Here is a 21,062-nt window from a genome sequence, read left to right on the forward strand (position 1 = left end):
GTGTGTATATGTATATATATATATATTTTTTTTTTCTGAGACAATGCACAAAGAATGCAAAATATTTGTCAAGATAGAAGAGAAAACTAGGAAAAAAAAATTTGGACCACTGCAAAAGGTTGGCTAGAAGGCCCCAGTGTCAGGATCAATAATGGTGCCCTTGCCTAGTGATTTCCCAACTTTTGCACCATGTGATGAGGATGATGACGATGACAATGGCTGCTGTCACAGAATACTTACAGTGGGCAGCCATCGTGCTAAATCCTTTTGAAGATAAGTTCATTTAATTCTCTGAACAGCCCTATGCCGTAAGGTGTATTATTATCCCCATTTTACAGATGAAATAACTGAGGCATTAAGTTACTATCCTCAGATCATGTGCTTGGTGACAGAGGTGGGATTTGAACCCAGATCCTCTTGTGCCTGAATCTGTGCTCTTAGCCACTGTGGAGAGCCAGTGATCTCCAGGGAGCAAGATCTCCAGGGAGATCTTTGTAAAAGGACAGATCCCTGGCTCCTGTCCCCGGGAAGCTTGCGGTTGGGCCCAGGGATCTGCGTGTGGCCCGGCTGCCGGTGAGTCAAGATGGCAGACATTGGGAAGCGTTCTGACCTGCCACGTTCTCGCCGTCAGGACCCTGCGGAGGGTGAAATAGGAAACCCCAGGACTGTACTCCTTGTCATTAGGGAGCTGCTCTCTCTGCATCTGACCCCTTTTCCCCAATACTTCTCACTTCCTTTAGCTTTTACCGTTCTTTCCACTTATTTTCTTTAGAACAGCTTAATTGAGATATAATTCACAGACTATTCAGCTTGGCCATTTAAGGTGTACCATTCAATGGTTTTTCACAGAGTATATTCACAGAGTTGTAAAGTTATCACTACAATTTGAAAACATTTTCATCACTGCAACGAGAAACTTTGTACCCATTAACAGTCACTCCCCTCCCCCCACTTCCCCCTGAGCCTCAGGGCAACCACCCGTCTACTTTCTGTCTGTGCATTTGCCTATTCTGGACATTTTATATAAGTGGAGGCACGCCCTGTGTGGTCTTTTACCATTGGCTTTGTTCACTTAGCATCATGTTTTCAAGATTTATCCACGATGTAGCATGGATCAGTGCTTCATTCCTTTTCATTCCTGAATAATATTCCATTGTCTGGATAGACCACTTTTGATTTATCCATTCATCAATTGATGGCCGTTTGGGTTGTTTCCACTTTTGGGTTATTATCTTTCTGCTTGGTTTATAAAGAGAGGACACTTATTCAAGCCAGTTTGGTTTTCCTGTTAGCTTTTTGAATTTATTATTATTAGTATGACTCATTTTAGCCTTTCTTATTTGAGGTCAGAATTAAGAGTCAGGATGAAATTGGGATACAGGATCAGAACTCAGATGAGAAGGGTCAGCGAGTATGAGTGGGCCGAGAAGGTCAGGATTCAGAAGCCAGCTAGGACTGTGTGGTCAGAGATCAGACATGGGGAAGGAAGAGTTGTATGAGAAAACTGGGCTGGATAAGCTGATATCAGAATCTGTGGGTCAGAGGTTAATATTCAGGGACTGAGTTGTCAAACCTGGGGAGCCGAGGTCATAAAAGTGAGGAGTCAGAGGTCATATTTCAGGGCCAGAGGTCAGGTAGATGGTCTAAGGTCAGACACAGAGTCAGAGATGGTGAAGGTGAAAGAAGAGGGACTTGGAGTCAAAAGGCAAACAAGAGGCAGAGGTCATCCCAGCGGTGAGACGCCAGAAGGATGGAGGAAGTCCGAGGTGGCAGGCCAGCAGTGTTGATGCTAGGAGATTTCAGAGGTCAAAGGTTAGCTACAGGAGTCAAAAGTCAAGGAGGTGGTGGACATCAGACTTAATTTCAGGACAGGCAGGGCCAGAAGTGGTGAAGACGGAAGAGGTCAGAGGTGAAGGGTTAGGGGTCTTGCTAACGGTCAAGGTTCGGAGGTCAGACTGAGCCCTCATCCCTTGTCTCCTCCTCTCCTCCAGGCTGGCAGAGCCCCCCGAGAAGACGCCCGAGGTGTTGAGGCAGCCCGGCCGCAGGGGCTGCTGCAGGGGGTGCCCCCCACGCCTGCGCCGGTGGCCCCAGTTCTGGGGGGCGCCGGTGACGGCCTTCGTGGGCAACGTGGTGAGCTACCTCCTCTTCCTGCTGCTCTTCGCGCGCGTGCTGCTCATCGAGTTCCGGCCCGAGCCGCCCGGGCTGCTGGAGCTCCTGCTCTACTTCTGGGTCTTCACCCTGCTGTGCGAGGAGCTGCGGCAGGGCCTGGGCAGCGGCTGGGCCAGCCTGGCCACCGGGGGCTCCAGGCCGGACTCCCGCCACGCCCCGCTGCGCTGGCGCCTGGAGCTCTACCTCCTGGACACCTGGAACAAGATCGACCTGCTGGCCCTCACCTGCTTCCTCCTGGGCGTGGGCTGCCGGTGAGTGGCCCTGTGACCTTCATCTTGGCTGTGGCCGGCCCCGTGGCCGAGCGGTTAAAGTTCTGTGTGCTCTGCTTCGGCAGCTCGGCTTTGGGTGTTCGGATCCCCAGCCGGAACCTACTCCACTCATCAGCCATGCTGTGGAGGCATCTCACATACCAAATAGAGGAAGTTTGGCACCAATGATGGCTCAGGGCCAATCTTCCTCAAGCTAAAAAAAAAAAAAAAAAAAAAAGAGGAAGATTGGCGACAGATGTTAGCTCAGGGTGAATCTTCCTCACCAAAAAAAAAAAAAAAAAAAATCCATTCTTGATCAAAAGTACTGCATAAAGATGGTCTAGAAGCAGTTTGATCACATATGAATATCTGGCTTTAGGGGGCATAGGATTAAAATGAGAACTCCACTGCTTCTGCTGCCATTGATTCTAGATTTGGAGATTACCGGATGTTTCTGTGAGCCCCCAAACCTGGCCCTGCAACTGCATCACTGTCCCCGGTGAGCTCAGTATCTTCCCCCAGACACCAGGCCAGATGCTGGGTGCCACCCTCACGTCCTGCCTCCTCTTCCTCCACAGGCTGGCAGTCCCAGGCCCTGTCCTCATGCCCCCGACTCTCAGTTCCATCCCCATCTCCACCTCCATGGCCGCCTCTCCCTCCTGGACTCCAGTCTCTTCCCTCCAGTTCATCCCCCAGAGGGCCCCACGAGGGTATTCCTAGACCCAGAGCTGACCTGTCCCTGCCTGCTTCCTGTGGCTCCCCAGGACCCCTGGACAGAGCCTGCGCTCCTGGCCCTGGCACTGGAGGCCCCGCTGGGTGCAGGCCGCCCGTCTCTGCAGGGCTGTCTCCCCTTTTCTTTCTCTTTCCTTTGTCTACACTCCAGCCTCTCTAAGAGCTACTTGCATTTCCTTCATCACAGGGACAAAGGGCTTTGACCTTGATCCTAGATATTTCCAGTCTGAAAAATTATATAATTGTCATCAGAGTTTTCCTGATGAATTCTTATCCAGGAAGTATTTTCTAGTGAAACTTCCTTGATCCCTTTTATATGCAGGGCAGTTAAACTAGCTTCAATTATTTTCATCTTCTGTTTCTGAAATTATTTCGGTTTGGTTAGTTATTATTGGGTTAAGGGTTATGACACATATTTGGTTCATCGTTCGTGTTTTTGTCTGTATTGAATTTTGCCAAAATCCGGGGTCTGTGTTTGTGAATTTTGCTTTGTGGCTTTTATTTCTTGCATGGCCAGTTTTCCTGGGTCAAAAGTAATAGGTTCAGATCTCATCAGAGAGGTTTGAATGTTCTGTCAGCTTTTTAGTCCATAAAAACTGTGACTGTTTCTGCTTATTTCTTAGCTAACTTGTAAAAAACAAATTGCGAGGAATTACCCTCAGATATTTTCTCTTGCCCAGACTGGGCTGTGTAATGTTAGTTCATTTCTTCCGTAGTTTCCAGATCAAACTGTGTGGTGCCCAGAGAGAGGGCAAAGGGCAAGTCAAAACATCCTTGGGAATAAATGGTTTTGTCTTTGGGTCTTGGCACATGCTGTTCCCCTTCCTGAAACACTTTGTCCTCCTCTCCTTGGCCAAGCCGACTTCTGCACTTCCTTTAGGCCTCAGCTTTGCTGTCTCTGTCTCTGCAAACTTCCTTTATCCTGCCTACCTCTGGGTCCTTCCTTCGTGTTCCCCTGATGTCCTGAGATCACCCCCAAATGGTGCTCTGTGTATGGCTTGTGCTGTCTTTCTCCTCACACAAGATTGTAAACTCTTCAAGCCACATCTATCTCATCTCCCAGCAACTTAAAATATCTTTGAAATACAGTCTGTCATCAAAGAAATGCAGAAATATGTCCTCACTGAACGAGATTAAACAAATGAAGAAAGACATAAAACAGAAACCAGTGATTTTCCTTGATCATTTCAAGCGTCCTCCCTTTCTCAGCAGTTACCTCCATGAACAGTTTGGTGTACATCCTGCCTGTTCTTTTTCTATGCATTTACATGGACAGTTACACATACTTCTTTCATACACAAATGACATTATATTTTCTGTTTTCTTCTGCAACTTTTTCTTTTTGTCTACAGTATGTCCTGACATTCTTTACACATCAATATTTGCAAATATACCTTATTCTTTGAAAATGCCACATCAGAATCCAGAAGAACGGGTTTTAGCTATGGTTGGCTAAAGATCAGACAAGACAGGCTCCTCCTTGCCAGAGTTTAATGAGTGAATGAATTCTTTTCATAAGGCAGTGAGACAAAAATTCTGAATTTCAAGAGAGAGAAATCAGGCCAAAAGTTTCTCCACAAGGTCTCTTTCATTTTCTACTCAAGATAACGTGAAGTTGTAATCAGATATTAGCTGCTCTGGGTCCAATATTCTGCTCATAAAGTTTCTTTTTTATAACGTCCTATCAGTGAGGATGCCACTCGTCTTGAGGGGGGCAGACAAAGAGCTCTGTGGACACAACCTAGTAACTGTTTACAAGGGACGAAGGGCCTTGGCATCCCCTTTCATAAGCTGGATGGTTTGACAGCAATGACACCCCATTTTCTCAGTGGACACAGGGAGAGGCGTGCTCCTCTGTACTGTTAGAAATGCCACACGGTAATTTGGGATGAGTAATTTATTCAAACAGCAAGATGAGAGTTTTGCAGAAATCTTTGCTTCTGTTTATCTTCATATTTTGTGTGAAGTATCTTTTGAGATGAAAGGACCAAGGCCGTGTGCTACCATGCTCAGGAATACCAGTGAGATTTTAGATACTTTGTCAAACTCTGTATTTTCTAGTGAGGAAATAATTATTGCGTGGGAAAAAAAATCCAAAGATCTTGGCTTACACGGGCGAAATTTCCAATGATCTCCAGAACTGAATGGATGACTCATTTTATTTGCCAATCCCTTCCGGATTGACATTTCGATTGTTTCTAATTTTTTATTATTCCAAAGTAATAAAAGTTTACATCCCGGATTAAACTTTGTAGGTCAAAGGGTACAGATATTCTTGACTTATTTCAGAGTAATAAAAGTTTACCTCCCGGATGTAAACCTTGTGGGTCAAAGGGTACATACATTCTTGACGTGAATCCATTTCCTTGTTAAAATAGCTTCATCCGTTTACAGGCCCACCATCAGGGTAAGAGAGTGCCCCCTTGAGGACATGCCTGAAAATACCTGATGTTTTCAATCTAAAGTTTTGTAGCTGTCTGTTTAACTGTTACCGTTTTTGGCAATTGGATGGGTCAAAATGACCTCGCCTTGTTTTAATTTATGCGTCCCTGACTGCTGGATAAGTTGGGCATCTTTCATGCCTATGACCGCTTGTACTTAAGTCAACTGTCTTTTCACATCCTTTGCCCCAGTTTTTAAATTTTATTTTATTGTGTTCATTGATCTCTTGCATATATATATATATATAAACTGGTAAGTGCTCTCCCTAATTTCAAAATCGTAATCCTTGGTGATTTTGTTCTAAATATCTTCTCACAGTCTGCTGCTTGTCTTTTCACTTTTGTATGTTATCTTAAACATTCTTTTTATTCTTTTACTTTTCAGTTTTAAATAACCTGAAACTTATAAGCTTGTTGCAAAAAACAGTTTAAAGAGAGCCAGCCCTGATGGCCCAGTGGTTGAAGTTCAGCATGCTCTGCTTCAGTGGCCCGGGTTCGGTTCCCGGGCACAGAACCACAGCACTCATCTGTCAGTAGCCGTGCTGTGGTGGGGGCTCACATGGAGGAACTAGAAGGACTTACAACTGGAATATACAACTATGTGCTGGGGCTTTGGAGAGGGGGAAAAAAAAAGAAAAAAGAGAGGAAGATTGGCAACAGATGTTAGTTTAGGATGAATCTTTCCCAGAAAAAAAAAATTAAAATATTTAAAAAAGAAAGCACAAAGAATTCCCATACACATTTGACCGAGGTCCCCCAAGTGTTAACATCTTACATGATCAAATCCAGGAAATCTTATTCAAATTTCACCAATTATCCCACTGATGTCCTTTTTCTGGTTCAGGTTCCCAAGTTGCCTTTAGTTCTCATGTCTCCTTAATCTTCTCTAATCCACACAGTTCTTCAGTCCTTCTCTGACTTTTTTTCTGATTTTCACATAATTATGTCTTTTTTTTCCCCCCTTTCTCTTACTTTTATGACCATAACACTGTTGAACAGGCCAGGCCAGATATTTTGTAGAATTTGCCTTGATTTGGGTTTGTCTGATGTTCCCGCAAATTGAGGCTATGCATTTTTGGCAGAAATTTTCGCTTGTCTCAGTCCATCATCTTTACATTATTTTTTGATGCACAGAAGTTTTGTATTTCAAAGTAGTCGAATTATTCACTCTTTTCCTTTGTGATTTCATGTCTTACTTATAAGGCTTTTGTTCGTATATGACATCTTATCCTATCTCAAGCTCTTGAAGAAATTCTACATTTTCTTCTAAAGATTTTACTATTTTTGCCTTTTACTCTAGGTTTTTAATCCATCCAAAGGTTAAGTACATGATGATGCAAAATAGGGATATAAGTTTCAATTTGCCCGTAAGGATTGCTGATGTTATCGGCCTTTTGACTTTCCTCTGTGAATTGTGCGTTATTCTTTATCCGCTTCCCTGTCAGGTCGTTTGTCTTCTGCTTATTCATTTGCTGGAACTCTATATTTTGCCTTTTATGGGTTGGGCAAATATTCCAGCAGTTTTTCAAGCTCGATTGTTCCAGGGACCTCCCAGCTTTTTGCTCAGCCCTCCGTTCGTGCAGCCACTGTTTAATGGGTGCCTGCGCCCTGGGAGGCCCAGCTCGGCTGGGAAATCTGAGGAAACCCGGGGAACTCCGAGGCTCCTGATTCTGGCCGGGGAGAGGCCGCAGCCTCTCCTGAAGCCTGGTGTTGGGAAGGTTTCCTTTGCGCCCTGTGACCCTTGAGTGACCCCTGCGCGTCTCCCCACACCCTAGGCTGACCCCAGGCCTGTATGACCTGGGCCGCACTGTCCTCTGCCTCGACTACATGGTCTTCACACTGCGGCTTCTGCACATCTTCACTGTCAACAAACAGCTGGGGCCCAAGATCGTCATTGTGAACAAGATGGTGAGGGGGCGGGGCCCAGAGGGGGCGGGGCCAGGAGTGGGAAGGGCGTGGCCCTAGGAGAGAAGGGTGGGGCCAGGGGAGGGAGGGGCGTGGCTGAGGGGAGGGGTGGGGCCAGGAGGGGGAAGGGTGTGGCCAGGGGAGGGAAAGGTGTGGCCAGAGGAGAGAAGGGCGTGGCCAGAGGGGGGAAGGGTGGGGCCAGGAGAGGGAAAGGTGTGGCCAGAGGAGAGAAGGGCGTGGCCAGAGGGGGGAAGGGTGGGGCCAGGGGAGGGAAAGGTGTGGCCAGAGGAGAGAAGGGCGTGGCCAGAGGGGGGAAGGGTGGCGCCAGGAGAGGGAAGGGTGGGGCCCAAGGTGGAAAGGGCGTGGCCAGAGCAAAATACGGGAGGGCGGAGCCAGGGAGGGAAGGGCGTGGCCAGAGGACTGGGGGGCGGGGCCAGGGTAGGGAAAGGCTGGGCAAATCTCGGGAAGGGCGGAGCCAGGGTAGGAGGGTGTGGGCCAGGTTTGATCACATCTTTCTTTCCTGCAGATGAAGGATGTCTTCTTCTTCCTCTTCTTCCTCTGCGTGTGGCTGGTTGCCTATGGGGTGGCCACAGAGGGGCTCCTTAGGCCCCAGGATCATGACCTCCCGGGCATCCTGCGCCGCGTCTTCTACCGGCCCTACCTCCAGATCTTCGGGCAGATCCCCCAAGAGGACATGGACGGTAAGGAGGGATGAGAGGGACTGCCACCCTCCCTCTGAGTCTCCCCTCTCTTCCCCCATCTCCGGATCTCTATACTCCTCTCTCAAAGTCTCTATCTTTCTCTCTCTGGGTCTCTGACTCCTTCTCTTTCTGGTATTCAGCCTCCCTGTCTCTGGGTCTCTGCTCCCCCACACCCTTCTGAATTTCTGTCTTCCTTAGGTCTCTGTCTCTGGCCCCATCTCTGTCTCCCTTCACAGTGGCCCTCATGAACCACGTCAACTGCTCCTCGGAGGAGGGATTCTGGGCGCACCCGCCGGGACCCCAGGCGGGCTCCTGCGTCAGGGTTTATGCCAACTGGCTGGTAGTGCTTCTCCTCATCATCTTCCTGCTCGTGGCCAACATCCTGCTGGTCAATTTGCTCATCGCCATGTTCAGGTGAGGCCCAACTGCTCTCTGATCTGACCTCACTCAGCATGGCCCTTGACCCCAGCATGACTCTTGATCCCAGCTTGACCCTTGACCCCACCCTAATCAATTCTATCTTTAGTCCCTGAACTCTGACTCAGACCTAACTATGGCTTGTCCCCAAACCCAGCCAGACTCTGCTCCTGACCTGGACTTTGGACTCTAATCCTCTCCCTGAGCCCAGGTTGAATATTTAAAACAATTTTTTATTGTGCCAAAATAGATATAACATAAAATTTGCCATTTTAAAGTGTATAATTCAGTGACATTAATTACATCGATAATATAATCACCGCTATTTCCAAAACGTTTTCATTACTCCAAACAGAAAATGTGTACCCATTTAGCAGGCAGTAACGCCCCATTTTTCCCTCCCTCTAGTCGCTGGTAACCTGTAATCTACATTGTGTCTCTATGAATTTGTCTTTCCTAGATGTTTCGTATAAATAGAATCATACAATATTTGTCCTTTTGTGTCTGGTTTATTTCACTCAGCATAATGTTTTCGATGTTCATCCATATTGTAGCATCTATCAGCTCTCCATTCCTTTTTACAGCTGAATAATATTTCATTGTATTGATCTAAGACATTTTGTTTATCCATTCATATGTTGATGGAAACTTGGGTGGTTTCCATCTTTTGGCTATTGTGAACAATGCTCCAATGAATATTGGTATCCATGTGTCTGTTTGAGTCTCTGTTTTTATTTCTTTTGGGTATCTTTCTAAAATAGAATGCTGGGTCATATGGTAATTCTATGTTTAGCGTTTTGAGGAACCACCAAACTGTTTTCTACAACAGCTGCATCATTTTACATTCCCACTAGCAATCCATGAGGGTTCCAATTTCTCCACGTCCTTGCCAACAGTTGTTATTTCCCTTTTAAAAAAATTATAGCCATCCGAGTGGGTATGAACTGGCATTTCATTGTTGTTTTGATTTGCGTTTCCCTAATGACTAATGATGTTGAGCATCTTTTCATGTGCTTATTGCCCATTTGTACATCTTTGGAGAAATGTCTATTCAAGTCCTTTGCCCATTTTTTAGTTAGGTTGTTTGTCTTTTTGTTGTTGAGTTGTAGCACTTCTTTATGTATTCTGGATATTAAACTCCTATCAGATATATAATTTGCAAATATTTTCTCCCATTCTGTTAGTTGTCTTTTTCTTTTCTTTTAATTTTTTTTTTTTTGAGGAAGATTATCCCTGAGCTAACTACTGCCAATCCTCCTCTTTTTGCTTGAGGAAGGCTGGCCCTGAGCTAACATGCGTGCCTATCTTCCTCTACTTTATACGTGGGACGCCTACCACAGCATGGCTTGCCAAGCGGTGCCATGTCCGCACCTGGGATCCGCACCGGTGAACCCCAGGCCAACAAAGCGGAACGTGTGCACTTAACCACTGTGCCACCAGGCCAGCCCCGTCTTTTTCTTTTCTTAATGATATCTTTTGATGCACAAAAGTTTTAAATTTTGATAAAGTCCAATTTATCTACTTTTTGTTTTTTTGCTAGTACTTTTGGTGTCATATCTAAAGACCCATCATCAAGTCCAAGGTCATGAAGATTTACTCCTATATTTTATGGTTTTAGTTCTTGAATTCAGGTTGTTGGTCCATTTTGACTTTATTTTTGTGTATGGCATGAGGTAGGGGTCCCACTTCATTCTTTTTGCATGCAGAAATCCAGTTGTTCCAGGTCTATATGTTGAGGAACCTGTTTTTCCCCCACTGAATGGACTGGGCACCCTTGTTAAAAATCAGTTGGCCATTGTATTAGTTTCCTAGGGCTCCCCTAACAAAGTACCAAACAGTAGGTAGCTTTAAACTACAGAAATTTATTATCTCATGGTTCTGAAGCTAGAAATTCAAAATCAAGATATGGACAGGGTTGGTTCCTTCTGAGGGCTATGAGGGAGAATCTGTTCCATGCCTCTCACCCAGCTTCTGAAAGTTTCCTGGCAATTTTGGTCTGCAGATGCATCATTGCAATCTCTGCCTTCATCTTCAGGTGGTGTTTTCCCTGTGCACATGTCTTCATCCAAATTTCCCCTTTTTATAAGGACAGCAGTCATATTGAATTAGGGACCAACCCTAATGACCTCATTTTAACTTGATCACCTTTGTAAAGACCCTGTTTCCAAATAAGGTCAGATTCTGAGGTCCCAGGGGTTAGGATTTCAACATATCTTTTTTGCGGGGGCATAATTCAAGCCATAACACTCATAGATGTATGGGTTTATTTCTGGACTCTCAATTCTATTCCATTGGTTGATATGTCTATCCTTATGCCAGTACCACACTTTTTTGATTGTGTAGCAAATTTTGAAATTGGGAAGGGTGGGTCCTCAGGCTTTGATCTTTTTCAAGATTGTTTTGCCTGTTCAGGGCCTCTTGCAATTCCCTATGAATCTGAGGATCAGCTTTTCCATTTCTACAAACAAGGCTGTTGAAATTTTGATAGGAATTGCATTGAATCTGTAGATTGCTTTGGGTGGTATTGATATCTTAACAATATTAAATCTTCATATTCATAAACACAGGCTGTCTTTCCATTTATTTAGATGTTCTTTTAAATTTCTTTCAGCATTGGAAAAATTGGATTGTGATTTTTAGGGTATAAGTCTTTCACCTTCTTGGTTAAATTTATTCCTAGGTGCTTTATTCTTTTAAGTTCTATTATAAATGGAATTGCTTTCTTAACTTCCTTTCTGGATTGTTCATTGAAGGTATATAGAAACACAATTGATTTTTGTTTGTTGATCTTGTACCCTGCAACTTTGCTGAGTTCATTTATTAGCTTTGGTAGATTTCTTGTGATTCTCTGGGATTTTCTATATATAGGATTGTGTCATCTGTGAATAGAGAGTTTTACTTCTTCCTTTCCAATTTGGATGCCTTTTATTTCCTGTTTAAGCGCTCTGGCTAGAACTTCCAGTATGATGATGAATAGCAGTGGTGAAAGTGGGGATCATTATCTTGTTTCTAATCTTGGGGAAAAGGTTTCCATCTTTCTTCATTGAGTGTGATGTGTTGACTTGAAAAGCCTCAAAATGAGTTTATTTGGGAATAGCCAAAAGAATTGCAACTTGGCATGTGCATGCTATGGCAAACCATAGGCAAATGCAGCAAACAAGGAAGGGGAGCTGCCTTTATAGACCAAAAGCAGGAGTAGGGAGGGGCTGTGCTAAAGGAAAGTCCATCGGGGGAAAGGAACAGTTCAGGGTGGCAACGGCTTCTCATTGGCTGAGCTGTGGCATTTCTCATTGGCTGAGCTGTGGCGTTTCTCATTGGCTGAGCTGTGGCGTGTCTCGTTGGCTGAACTGTGGTGTTTCTCAATGGCTGAGCTGTGACGTTTCTCATTGGCTGAGCTGCAGTGTTTCTCATTGACTGAGCTGTGGTGTTTCTCATTGGCTGAGCTGTGGTGTTTCTCATTGGCTGAGCTGTAGTGTTTCTCATTGGCTGAGCTGTGGCGTTTCTCATTGGCTGGGCTGTGGCATTTCTCATTGGCTGAACTGTGGTATTTCTCGTTGGCTGAGCTGTGGCATTTCTCATTGGCTGAGCTGTGGTGTTTCTCATTGGCTGAGCTGTGGCATTTCTCATTGGCTGAGCTGTGGCATTTCTCATTGGCTGGGCTGTTGCCAGGTGGGGAGAGAAATCTTCCTTCAGTGGTAGCTTTACTTCCTGTCCAAGATGCAAGCTCTGTCTCTTCCTATTTGGTATAATTGATGATGTGTGATAGGGCATGAGAGCTCCCCCTGCAGGCCTTCTGACTCCAATTCAGATAAGGTTTATTTTATTAATTTTGTTTTTTATTTTTATTTTTATTAATTTATTATTATTTTTAATTATATGTAATTAATAATTATTTTAAGTATTGTTAATTATTTTTATTAATTTATTTTTATTTTATTAATTTATTAATTTTTTTGGTAAGTACTCTTTGTCATGCTGAGGAAGTTTCTTTTCTATTCCTACTTTTCTGAGTTTCCCTTTTTAATCATGAAAGGGTATTGGATTTTGTTAAATACCTTTCTGTGTTGTGTCAATTGAGATGATCATGTTTTTTTCCCTTGTTCTAGTAAAGTGGTGTATTATATTGATTAATTTTTGTATGTTGAACCACGCTTGCATTCCTGGGATAAATCCCATTTGATCATGTTGTATAATTCTTTTAATATGCTTCTGAATTAGGTTTGTTAATATTTTGTTGAGAATTTTTGCATGTATATTTGTAAAGGATATTGGTCTGTAATTTTCTTTTCTTGCGATATCTTTGTCTGGCTGATATATACTGGCCTCATGGAATAAGCCAGGAAGTGTTCTCTCCTCTTTAATTTTTTGGAGTAATTTGAGAAGGATTGATGTTAATTCTTTTTTAAATGTTTGATAGAATTCACCATTGAAGGGTTTTTTTTGTTGGAACACTTTTGATTAGTGATTTAATCTTTTTACTTGTTATAGGTCTTTTGAGATTTTCTATTTCTTCTTGAGTCAGTTTAGGTAATTTGTGTGTTTCTAGGAATTTGTCCATTTCATCTAGGTTATCTAACTTGTTGGCATACATTTGTTGATATTCTATTATAATCCTTTTTATTTGTGCAAGATTGATAGTAATGTCCCCATTTTCATTTCTGATTTTAGTTATTTGTGTCCAGGCTGACTTCTGAACCTGACTCAAACCTCTATCCTAATTCATGACAGCATCCCCAACTTGACCCCTGACAGCTGACCCTTGGCCCTCTTGATCCACCTTATGTAATATCCTCTGACTTTATTGACCCCAACATCTGCCTGCTGCCTTGGACTTCAAGCAGATGTTGCCCGACATCTAACCTTGATCCCCTACTCCTGACTGGGCCTTGACCTCAGGTGACCCTTGGCTTCTGTTCTCCACAGCCACACCTTTGGCAAAGTACAGGGCAACAGCGACCTCTATTGGAAGGCGCAGCGTTACAGCCTCATCCGGGAATTTCACTCTCGGCCTGCGTTGGCCCCACCCCTCATCATCATCTCGCACGTGCGCCTCCTCCTCCGGCGATTCTGCAAGCGCCGTGCCCATTTGCCATCCTCCCCGGTCTTCGAGCGTGAGAGCCGGGCTTGGCCCCAAAGAGTGACACACCGGGGGCAGGACCTAGAGAGAAAGAAGAGCGTAGCCAGGGTCGGGGGGATGCCCAGAAGCACTAGTGGGCGGGGCTTAGACTGACAGGGGGCGTGGCTGGCGCACTGGGGGCGTTGCCTGGGGAGAGCGCTCGGAGGGTTTGGAGTTGGGTGGCTGGGTGGAGAGGGAGAGGTCCGATCATGGGTGGGCCCCTTGACTCGGTCCTGACCCCTCCCTCCAGGGCTCCTCCTCTCGGAGGAAGCTGAGCGGAGGCTGTTGACGTGGGAGTCGGTGCAGAAGGAGAATTTCCTGCTGGCGCGCGCGCGGGACAAGCGGGAGAGCGACTCTGAGCGTCTGAAGCGCACGTCGCAAAAGTGAGGGGGCAGGCTTCCGGCCTCGTGGGTGGACCCCCTGAGTTGAGTTGAGCGAAGGGAGCTGCGGTTTCAGAGAGCAGAGCTAGAGGCGGGGTCCTGGGATGCTATAGAGGAAGGCGGAGCTCTGGGGCGGGGCTGGAGGGATGCTGGCACCTGCCTGAAGCCTTGTGTCCCCAGGGTGGACACGGCGTTGAAGAAGCTGAGACAGATCTGCGAATACGAGCAGCGGCTAAAAGGGCTGGAACAGGAGGTGAGAACCCTGGGCCGGTCTGAGGGAGTGTGGCTGAGGTGGGGGCAGTGGGGTTGCAGTTGGTGTCCTGATGTCCCCCCTGATTCCCAGGTCCAGTACTGTAGCCGTGTCCTGGGCTGGGTGGCCGAGGCCCTGAGCCGCTCTACGTTGCTTCCCCCGGGGGGGCCGCCACCCCCGTCCCCGCCTGTGCCCAAAGGTCAGTGTGGAGCATCTACCTGTGGATCTCTGGCCTCTGTCACTACCTACTTTTCGGGTCTCTGCTCCCGTATCTCTGAGTGTTTTCTCTTTTGCTGCCCTTCCTTTGTCCCTGTTTCACTCTCTCTGTCTCTTTTGTTTTTTTCCTTCTTTTTGCCAGTCTCCCATTTTTTCTGTCTTCCTCTCCGTGCTCACCACCTGTTCTCTTTTCTCTCTTCCCCCTAGACTGAGTCCTGCTGGTGGACTTCAAGGAGTAGCCCTCGTAGGGAGCTTTTGCTCCTGGAGTAAGGCCTAGCTGGTCCTCGACTCCTGCACCTGGCGGCCTTTCCCTTGAGGTGGGGCCCCATGCCCATGGACCACCACCTGGGCTGCTGTCGGGACCACTGCAGGGAGTGTCATCCGTGCCTCCCACGGCAGGCCGGCTCCTCCCGGAACCAGCCCCACGCTGGCAAGATCAGCCTCTGGAGCCCAGGCGCTGCCCCTCTGAAAGCCCTGCCACAGCCTGCTGGGCGGGAGAAGGCTGCAGGGCCCTGGGGGCGCAGGGACCATAGACCCCACTCACACCTCCCCACACTGGGGAAATAAAGCCATTTGAGAGGAGTGGGGCCTGGATGCTTGATTCTTGGGGAACTGGTGGCTGTCTAGATCCTTTGGGGTTGGGGGCTCGAGCTGGGGGAGGGTTTGCTTGGTCAGTTTGCTGCTCTGTTTCACATATCTCGAGGTCTGTTCCCTCTTAGCGTGACTCTTCCTGTGCCTCAGGCCCAGCACCTCTGGTCTGCACTGTTTTGATGGCTCTCTCTTCAGTCGGACAAGAACCCCAGCCATCTGCAACCCCCTCTAGTTCCTACTTTCCAGTGGAAAAAGAGCTCAGTGATAAAACGCAAATTATTTCCTGAAGTGGGGGTGGGTGGGCACTCTCTACATCTGCTCTGGCAATCGGGGAACAGATGATGCAAATTTGAGGCGATAACTGCATATGTGTCTTTAAAAAGTCTAATTAGTGGGAAATTGCAGGCCACGCACACACAGAATTGAGGCAAATATGCATGATTATACAGGCAGTTTGACTAAACAACCCAAAACAAACTAAACTGGTAATGAGAAGGCTGAACTGACAGCGATTATTAGGTAAATAGCAAGAAAGCCACCAACCACCAACACATCCAAAAATCAAAACCAAAACATCCTTTCTCCAAATTGGAGGAATTCCAACTCTCTGCCACTGTGGGTGCAGAGTAGCTTTGAAACATTGCCAAGTGTTACGTGGCAGCCCGACTTCTCTGGGAGACGCTGAATTGGTTCTCGCTAACCCAAGTGGTAATAATAATGGTAATGCCAGTGGTGCCAATAATAACAAAACAGTGAACTTGGAGTGCTCTCTCTGTGTCTGGCCTTGAGTTCTGGAAAGTGCTTCACAAGTCCTAAATCAATGAATTCTGATGACAACCATATAAGGTAGGTCCTAGTGTCTCCATTTTGCAGATAAGAAAACTGAGGCACAGATAAGTGACACACATGAGGTCACACAGCTGGAAAGTGGCTGCGTTTGAATAGAAACCTGGGCAATCTGGATCCAGAGCCTTGGTAAAGCATCAAGTTGTATTTAGAAATGTCAGATGCTACAAAGTCCTAGGAACTCACTCAGTCGGCGTGCTGGCTTTTTAACTTATTGTCTCAGCTCCAAATCCGCCGTTCTATACTCTACTCTGTGATGCTGGGGCTGGAATCCTGCAAGCCACGTTTTTTGCCTTGTCAGCTGGGTTCCTATTAGGCTCTGCCTAAAGGGGGCGCTAGAAGGAGCCCAGCGGCTGGCGGAGTAAGAAGGGACTTGCTCCTTTCTCTTTGCTTCCAGTTCCTAAGCGTCCCCCCCAGAACACTGCTTCCTCTGACAGCAGTAGTGGGTTGTAGCTTTTAGCTTTCCCCCCCAGCACTCCCAGAATCAGTTTCATTGTCTGCCTTCAGTTACACCAGCTCCATCCAGGCAGCTCCCCCCCCAACGTTTTTCTTTTATTAAGTAAATGAAACCTTTCTTTTTTGTCATAATTGTTGTGGGGAAAGATTCCACCCTGAGCTAACATCTGTTACCGATCTTCCTCTTCTTTTCCTCCCCAAAGCCCCAGTGCATAGTTGTATATTCTAGTTGTAAGTCCTTCTAGTTCTATGTGAGCTGCCACCACAGCAGGGCTACTGACAGGTGTTGTATTTTCACACCTAGGAAATGAACCCAGCCTGCTGAAGCGGTGAGAGTGCTGAACTTTCTGAACTTTAACTACTAGGCCTTCAGGGCGGCTCCAGGCAGCCCCTTTTCTAGTCTGGGTTTCAGTTCCACAGGGAGCACTTCTCGGACAGTTTAGGTTCTGATAACTATTCTCTTCCCTTTATCTCCCCAGTCCTGGGGATGATATCTGTTTTGTGCAGTAAATAGGTCTGTGCTAACTCTGTGTTTCTTTCTACTCCTTTCCCAGTTTCCTGAAACCCACTTAATTTATCTGAGAGCTTTGTATTAGTTTATCTCTGTTGAACTGTGTATGGTCAACTTAAAAGGCAAATTTGCCTGTTATTTTATCTTAAAATGAGTTTATTAGAGTATAGCCAAAAGAAGTGCAATTCAGGATGCATATGCTAGGCAAACCATAGGCAAATCCAGTAAACAGAGAAGGGGAGCTGCCTTTATAGGGAAAAAGGGGGAGAGGGAGGGGCAGTTCTAAAGCAAAGTCCATTGGGGGAAAGTAACAGTTCAGGGCAACCCTGGCTGCTTGTTTGCTGAGCTGCCACTTTCTCATTGGCTGAGCTGTGGCGTTTCTCATTGGCTGAGCTGTGGCATTTCTCATTGGCTGAGCTGTGGCGTTTCTCATTGGCTGAGCTGTGGCGTTTCTCATTGGCTGGGCTGTGGCCTTTCTCATTGGCTGAGCTGTGGCGTTTCTCATTGGCTGAGCTGCGGCATTTCTCATTGGCTGAGCTGTGGCGTTTCTCATTGGCTGAGCTGTGGCATTTCTCATTGGCTGGGCTGTTGCTGGGTGGGGAGAGAAATCTTCCTTCAATAGTAAAGTAGTTTAGTTAAGTTTTACAACTTCTCACTTCATTTACATGCATAAACCCATTTGGAAACCGAAAGTCCCTTAATTGAAAAGGAATCTTGACTCTTGAGAAATTACCCTAAAATACTGCTATAAGTTTATGTTTTAATTAATTAATTAATTATTTTTTGAGGTGAGGAAGATGGGCCCTGGGCTAACATCTGTTGCCAGTTCTTCCTCTTTTTGCTTGAGGAAGATTGTTGGTGAGCTAACATCTGTGTCCATCTTCCTCTGTTTTATGTGGGATGCTGCCACAGCTTGGCTTGATGAGTGGTACTAGGTCCATGCCTGGGATCCAAGCCTGTGAACTCCAGGCTGCCGAAGTGGAGCATGCAAACTTAACCACTACCCCACCAGGCCGGCCCTATAAGTTTATGTTTTAAATTCTCCCTACTTATATGTTTCCCTTCAATGAACGTATTTCAAGAAACTTCTCTATTGCATAGCCTGAGTGGTGGATATCCTGACTCCTTTGCATGGTAGTTGGTGACCACAAAGGAAAAGTCTCCATCTGTGCTGGTGCTGTCTTTTTGGAAGCCTTGCAGAGTTTAACTGGGCCATCATGAAGGTGGAAGGTATTCCCTCTTAGGAGTGATGGTAGGTCACCAGCAAGGCCAGTAAGTGACTGGGCGTCCATTAACCAAGAGTGAGCAGTGTAGTCATGATCTACTAGTCTAGGGTCCTCTGGAGGGGCAGCTGAGGGCATGGGACAGCTCTGGCATCCACCAGCCTAGGATCCAGCAGGGCCCCCCAAGCTGTCTGCTCCAGATCTCAGATGTCGGGGAGGGAGAGTGACCATCAGTAGAAGAATATGTAAGCCACTAAACCCCCAAGCCAGCAGGTCATTTGAAAGAGGGGTGCATTTTATACAAAAAAGAAAACTCCAGATAGAGAGGCTGCAGGTCGTCAGAGAAAAGGGGCAACAGACTGCAGCAAGGACTCAAGAATGCATGTACTTTACGACTGAAGGCTGAGGACCTGAGATATTAAAGGGACAGCGCGGCTGCTCAAACCTGCAGCCAAGACCTGGAATGGATTTAGTTGCTCCTATGGAGTCAAGACTTCGACAAGCCAAGGGGCTGTTACAAAACCTGGATTGGATTTGAGAAAACTGTGGGTATTGGACATATGTTTTTGTTTCTTTTGGGTAAGACCTAAGATTGGGGTGTTTGGGTTGTATAATAAGCATCTGTATAACTTTATATGAAACTGCCCCTCTTTCCCTAAGTGGTTGCACCTTTTGCATTTTGCATTTCCACCAGCAACGTAGAAGCGAGTTTCAGTAGCTCTGCATCCTTACTAGCACTTGCTCTTATCAGTGTTTTCAATTAGCCATTCTAACAGGTTTGTAGTGGTATCTCATTGTGCTTTTAATTTGCATTTCCCTAATAACTAATGATCTTGAGCATCTTCTCATGTGCTTATTGCCATCAGTGTAGCTTCTTTGGCCAAGTGTCAGTTCAAATCTTTTATCCATTTAAAAAATGAGTTATTTGTTTTCTTATCATTGAATTGTAAAAGTTAATATGTTCTGGATACTCCTTTACCAGATATGTGTTTTGCAAATATTTTCACTCAGTATGTGGCTTACCTTTTCATTTTCTTAATGGTGTCTTTTGGAGAGCAGAATTTTCAAATTAACAAAGAAATTTTTGTCAACATTCTCTTTTATGTTTCATAGTTCTGTTGTCCTGAGAGACAACTAACCCAAGGTCACAAAGATTTTCTCCTCAAACTTTTATAGTCTAGGGTTTTACATTTAGGTCTTCAATCTATTTGGAGTTCATTTTTATAGAGAGAGTAATGTTAGAGTCAACGTTATTTATTTTTTTTGCATATGGGTTGCCTAGTTGTTTTGGCACTGTGGGTTGAAAAGACTGTTTTTTTTCTCCACTGAATTATTTGGTACCTTTGTTGAACATCAATTGACCATATATGTGTGGGTCCATTTCTAGGCTCTCTATTCTCACTACATCTATATGTCTGTCTTTTCACCAATATCATACTGTTTCGAAACCATAGCTTTATACGAAATCTTGAAGCCAGGTAGCGTGAGTCCTCCAACTTTGCTTTCCCTTTTCTAAATCGTTTTAGTTATTCCTGTTCCTTTGATTTTTGACATAGATTTTGGAATCTGATTGTCAGTTTCTTCCAACAACCTGCTGGGATTTTGTTTGAAATTGTATTGAATCTACAGATCAGCTTAATGTGATTGACATCTTAATGGTATTGCATCTTCTGATCCATGAACATTGCATATCACTTAATTTAATTAGGTCTTTTTTAAAAAAAAGATTTTATTTTTGCCTTTATTTTATTAAATTTTTTTTTTTCCTGTGGAAGATTTGCCCTGAGCTAACATCCATGCCAATCTTCCTCTATTTTGTATGTGGGTGGCTGCTGACAAGTGGTGTAGGTCCGTGCCTGGGATCCAAACCTGGGCTGCCAATGTGGAGTCCACTGAACTTAACTGCTAGGCCACGGGGCTGGCCCCAGTTAGATTTTCTTTGACTTCTGTCTGGACTGTTTGTGATTTTCAGCATACAAATCATGCACATATTTTGTTAGATGTATTCCTATACAATATACTGTTGTATAAGCTACTATTCAATAATTTTAAATTTCTCATTGCTTATTGCTAGTATACAGAAATACTGATTTTTTTGTATATTCATCTTGTATTCTATGACCTTGCTGAATTCTCTTTGTTAGTTCTAGTATCATTTTTGCAGATTCTTTAGGATTTTCTGTGTATACAGTCATGCTGTCTGTAAATAGAGGCGATTTTATTTTGTTGTTTCCAATTTGTATTTTATTATTGTGGCAAAATACATATAATATAAAATTTACCATTTTGTCCCTTTTTAAGTGCACAATTCAGTGGCATTTGGTACATTTACAATGTTATACAGTCATTATCACTAGCTATTCCAGAAGTTTTCATCACTCCAAACAATAGCCTTGCGCCCATTAAGAACTCACTTCTCATTCTCCTCTCCCCCGGCCCCTGGCAGCCACCCACGTGCTCTCTATCTCTGTGGCTTTGCCTATTTTGGACATTTCATATAAATGGAATAATAAAATATGTGGTCTTTTGTGTCTGACTTCTTTCACTTAGTGCAGCGTTTTCAAGATTCGTCCATGTTGTATCTTCATTCCTTTCTACGGTTGAATAAGATCCATCATATGGATATATCACTTTTATTTTATCCATGCATCCATTGACAGACATTTGTGTGGCGTCTGCATTTTGGCTATTGTGAATAATGCTGCTATGAATGTTCACAGACAGGTTTTTGTTTGGGCACCTGTTTTCAGTTCTTTTGAGTAGACACTTAGGAGTGGAATTGCTGATATTTCTATATTTAACTTTTTTTTTTTTTAAAGATTTTATTTTTTCCTTTTTCTCCCCAACGCCCCCCGGTACA

At 45.0% G+C, this 21,062-nt stretch overlaps 1 protein-coding gene across 3 annotated transcripts in view; it reads left to right on the top strand.

Annotated features, from left to right (window-relative positions):
* The window catches only part of TRPM4 (transient receptor potential cation channel subfamily M member 4), a 46,078-nt gene extending 30,921 nt beyond the window's left edge, over positions 1–15,157 (top strand). For all 3 annotated transcript variants that reach the window (XM_070558187.1, XM_070558188.1, XM_070558189.1), the window contains 9 exons: positions 1,992–2,420; positions 7,366–7,498; positions 8,022–8,196; positions 8,433–8,610; positions 13,537–13,724; positions 13,980–14,112; positions 14,290–14,362; positions 14,453–14,558; positions 14,783–15,157. In XM_070558187.1, the coding sequence (XP_070414288.1) occupies positions 1,992–2,420; positions 7,366–7,498; positions 8,022–8,196; positions 8,433–8,610; positions 13,537–13,724; positions 13,980–14,112; positions 14,290–14,362; positions 14,453–14,558; positions 14,783–14,787 (1,420 nt within the window). In that variant the 3' untranslated portion in view covers positions 14,788–15,157. The remainder of the gene's footprint in view (positions 1–1,991; positions 2,421–7,365; positions 7,499–8,021; positions 8,197–8,432; positions 8,611–13,536; positions 13,725–13,979; positions 14,113–14,289; positions 14,363–14,452; positions 14,559–14,782) is intronic.
* The last annotated feature ends 5,905 nt before the right edge of the window (positions 15,158–21,062 follow it).

The sequence above is a fragment of the Equus przewalskii genome, chromosome 9 (genome assembly GCF_037783145.1).
Source record: "Equus przewalskii isolate Varuska chromosome 9, EquPr2, whole genome shotgun sequence".
Classification (NCBI taxonomy): Eukaryota; Metazoa; Chordata; class Mammalia; order Perissodactyla; family Equidae; genus Equus; species Equus przewalskii.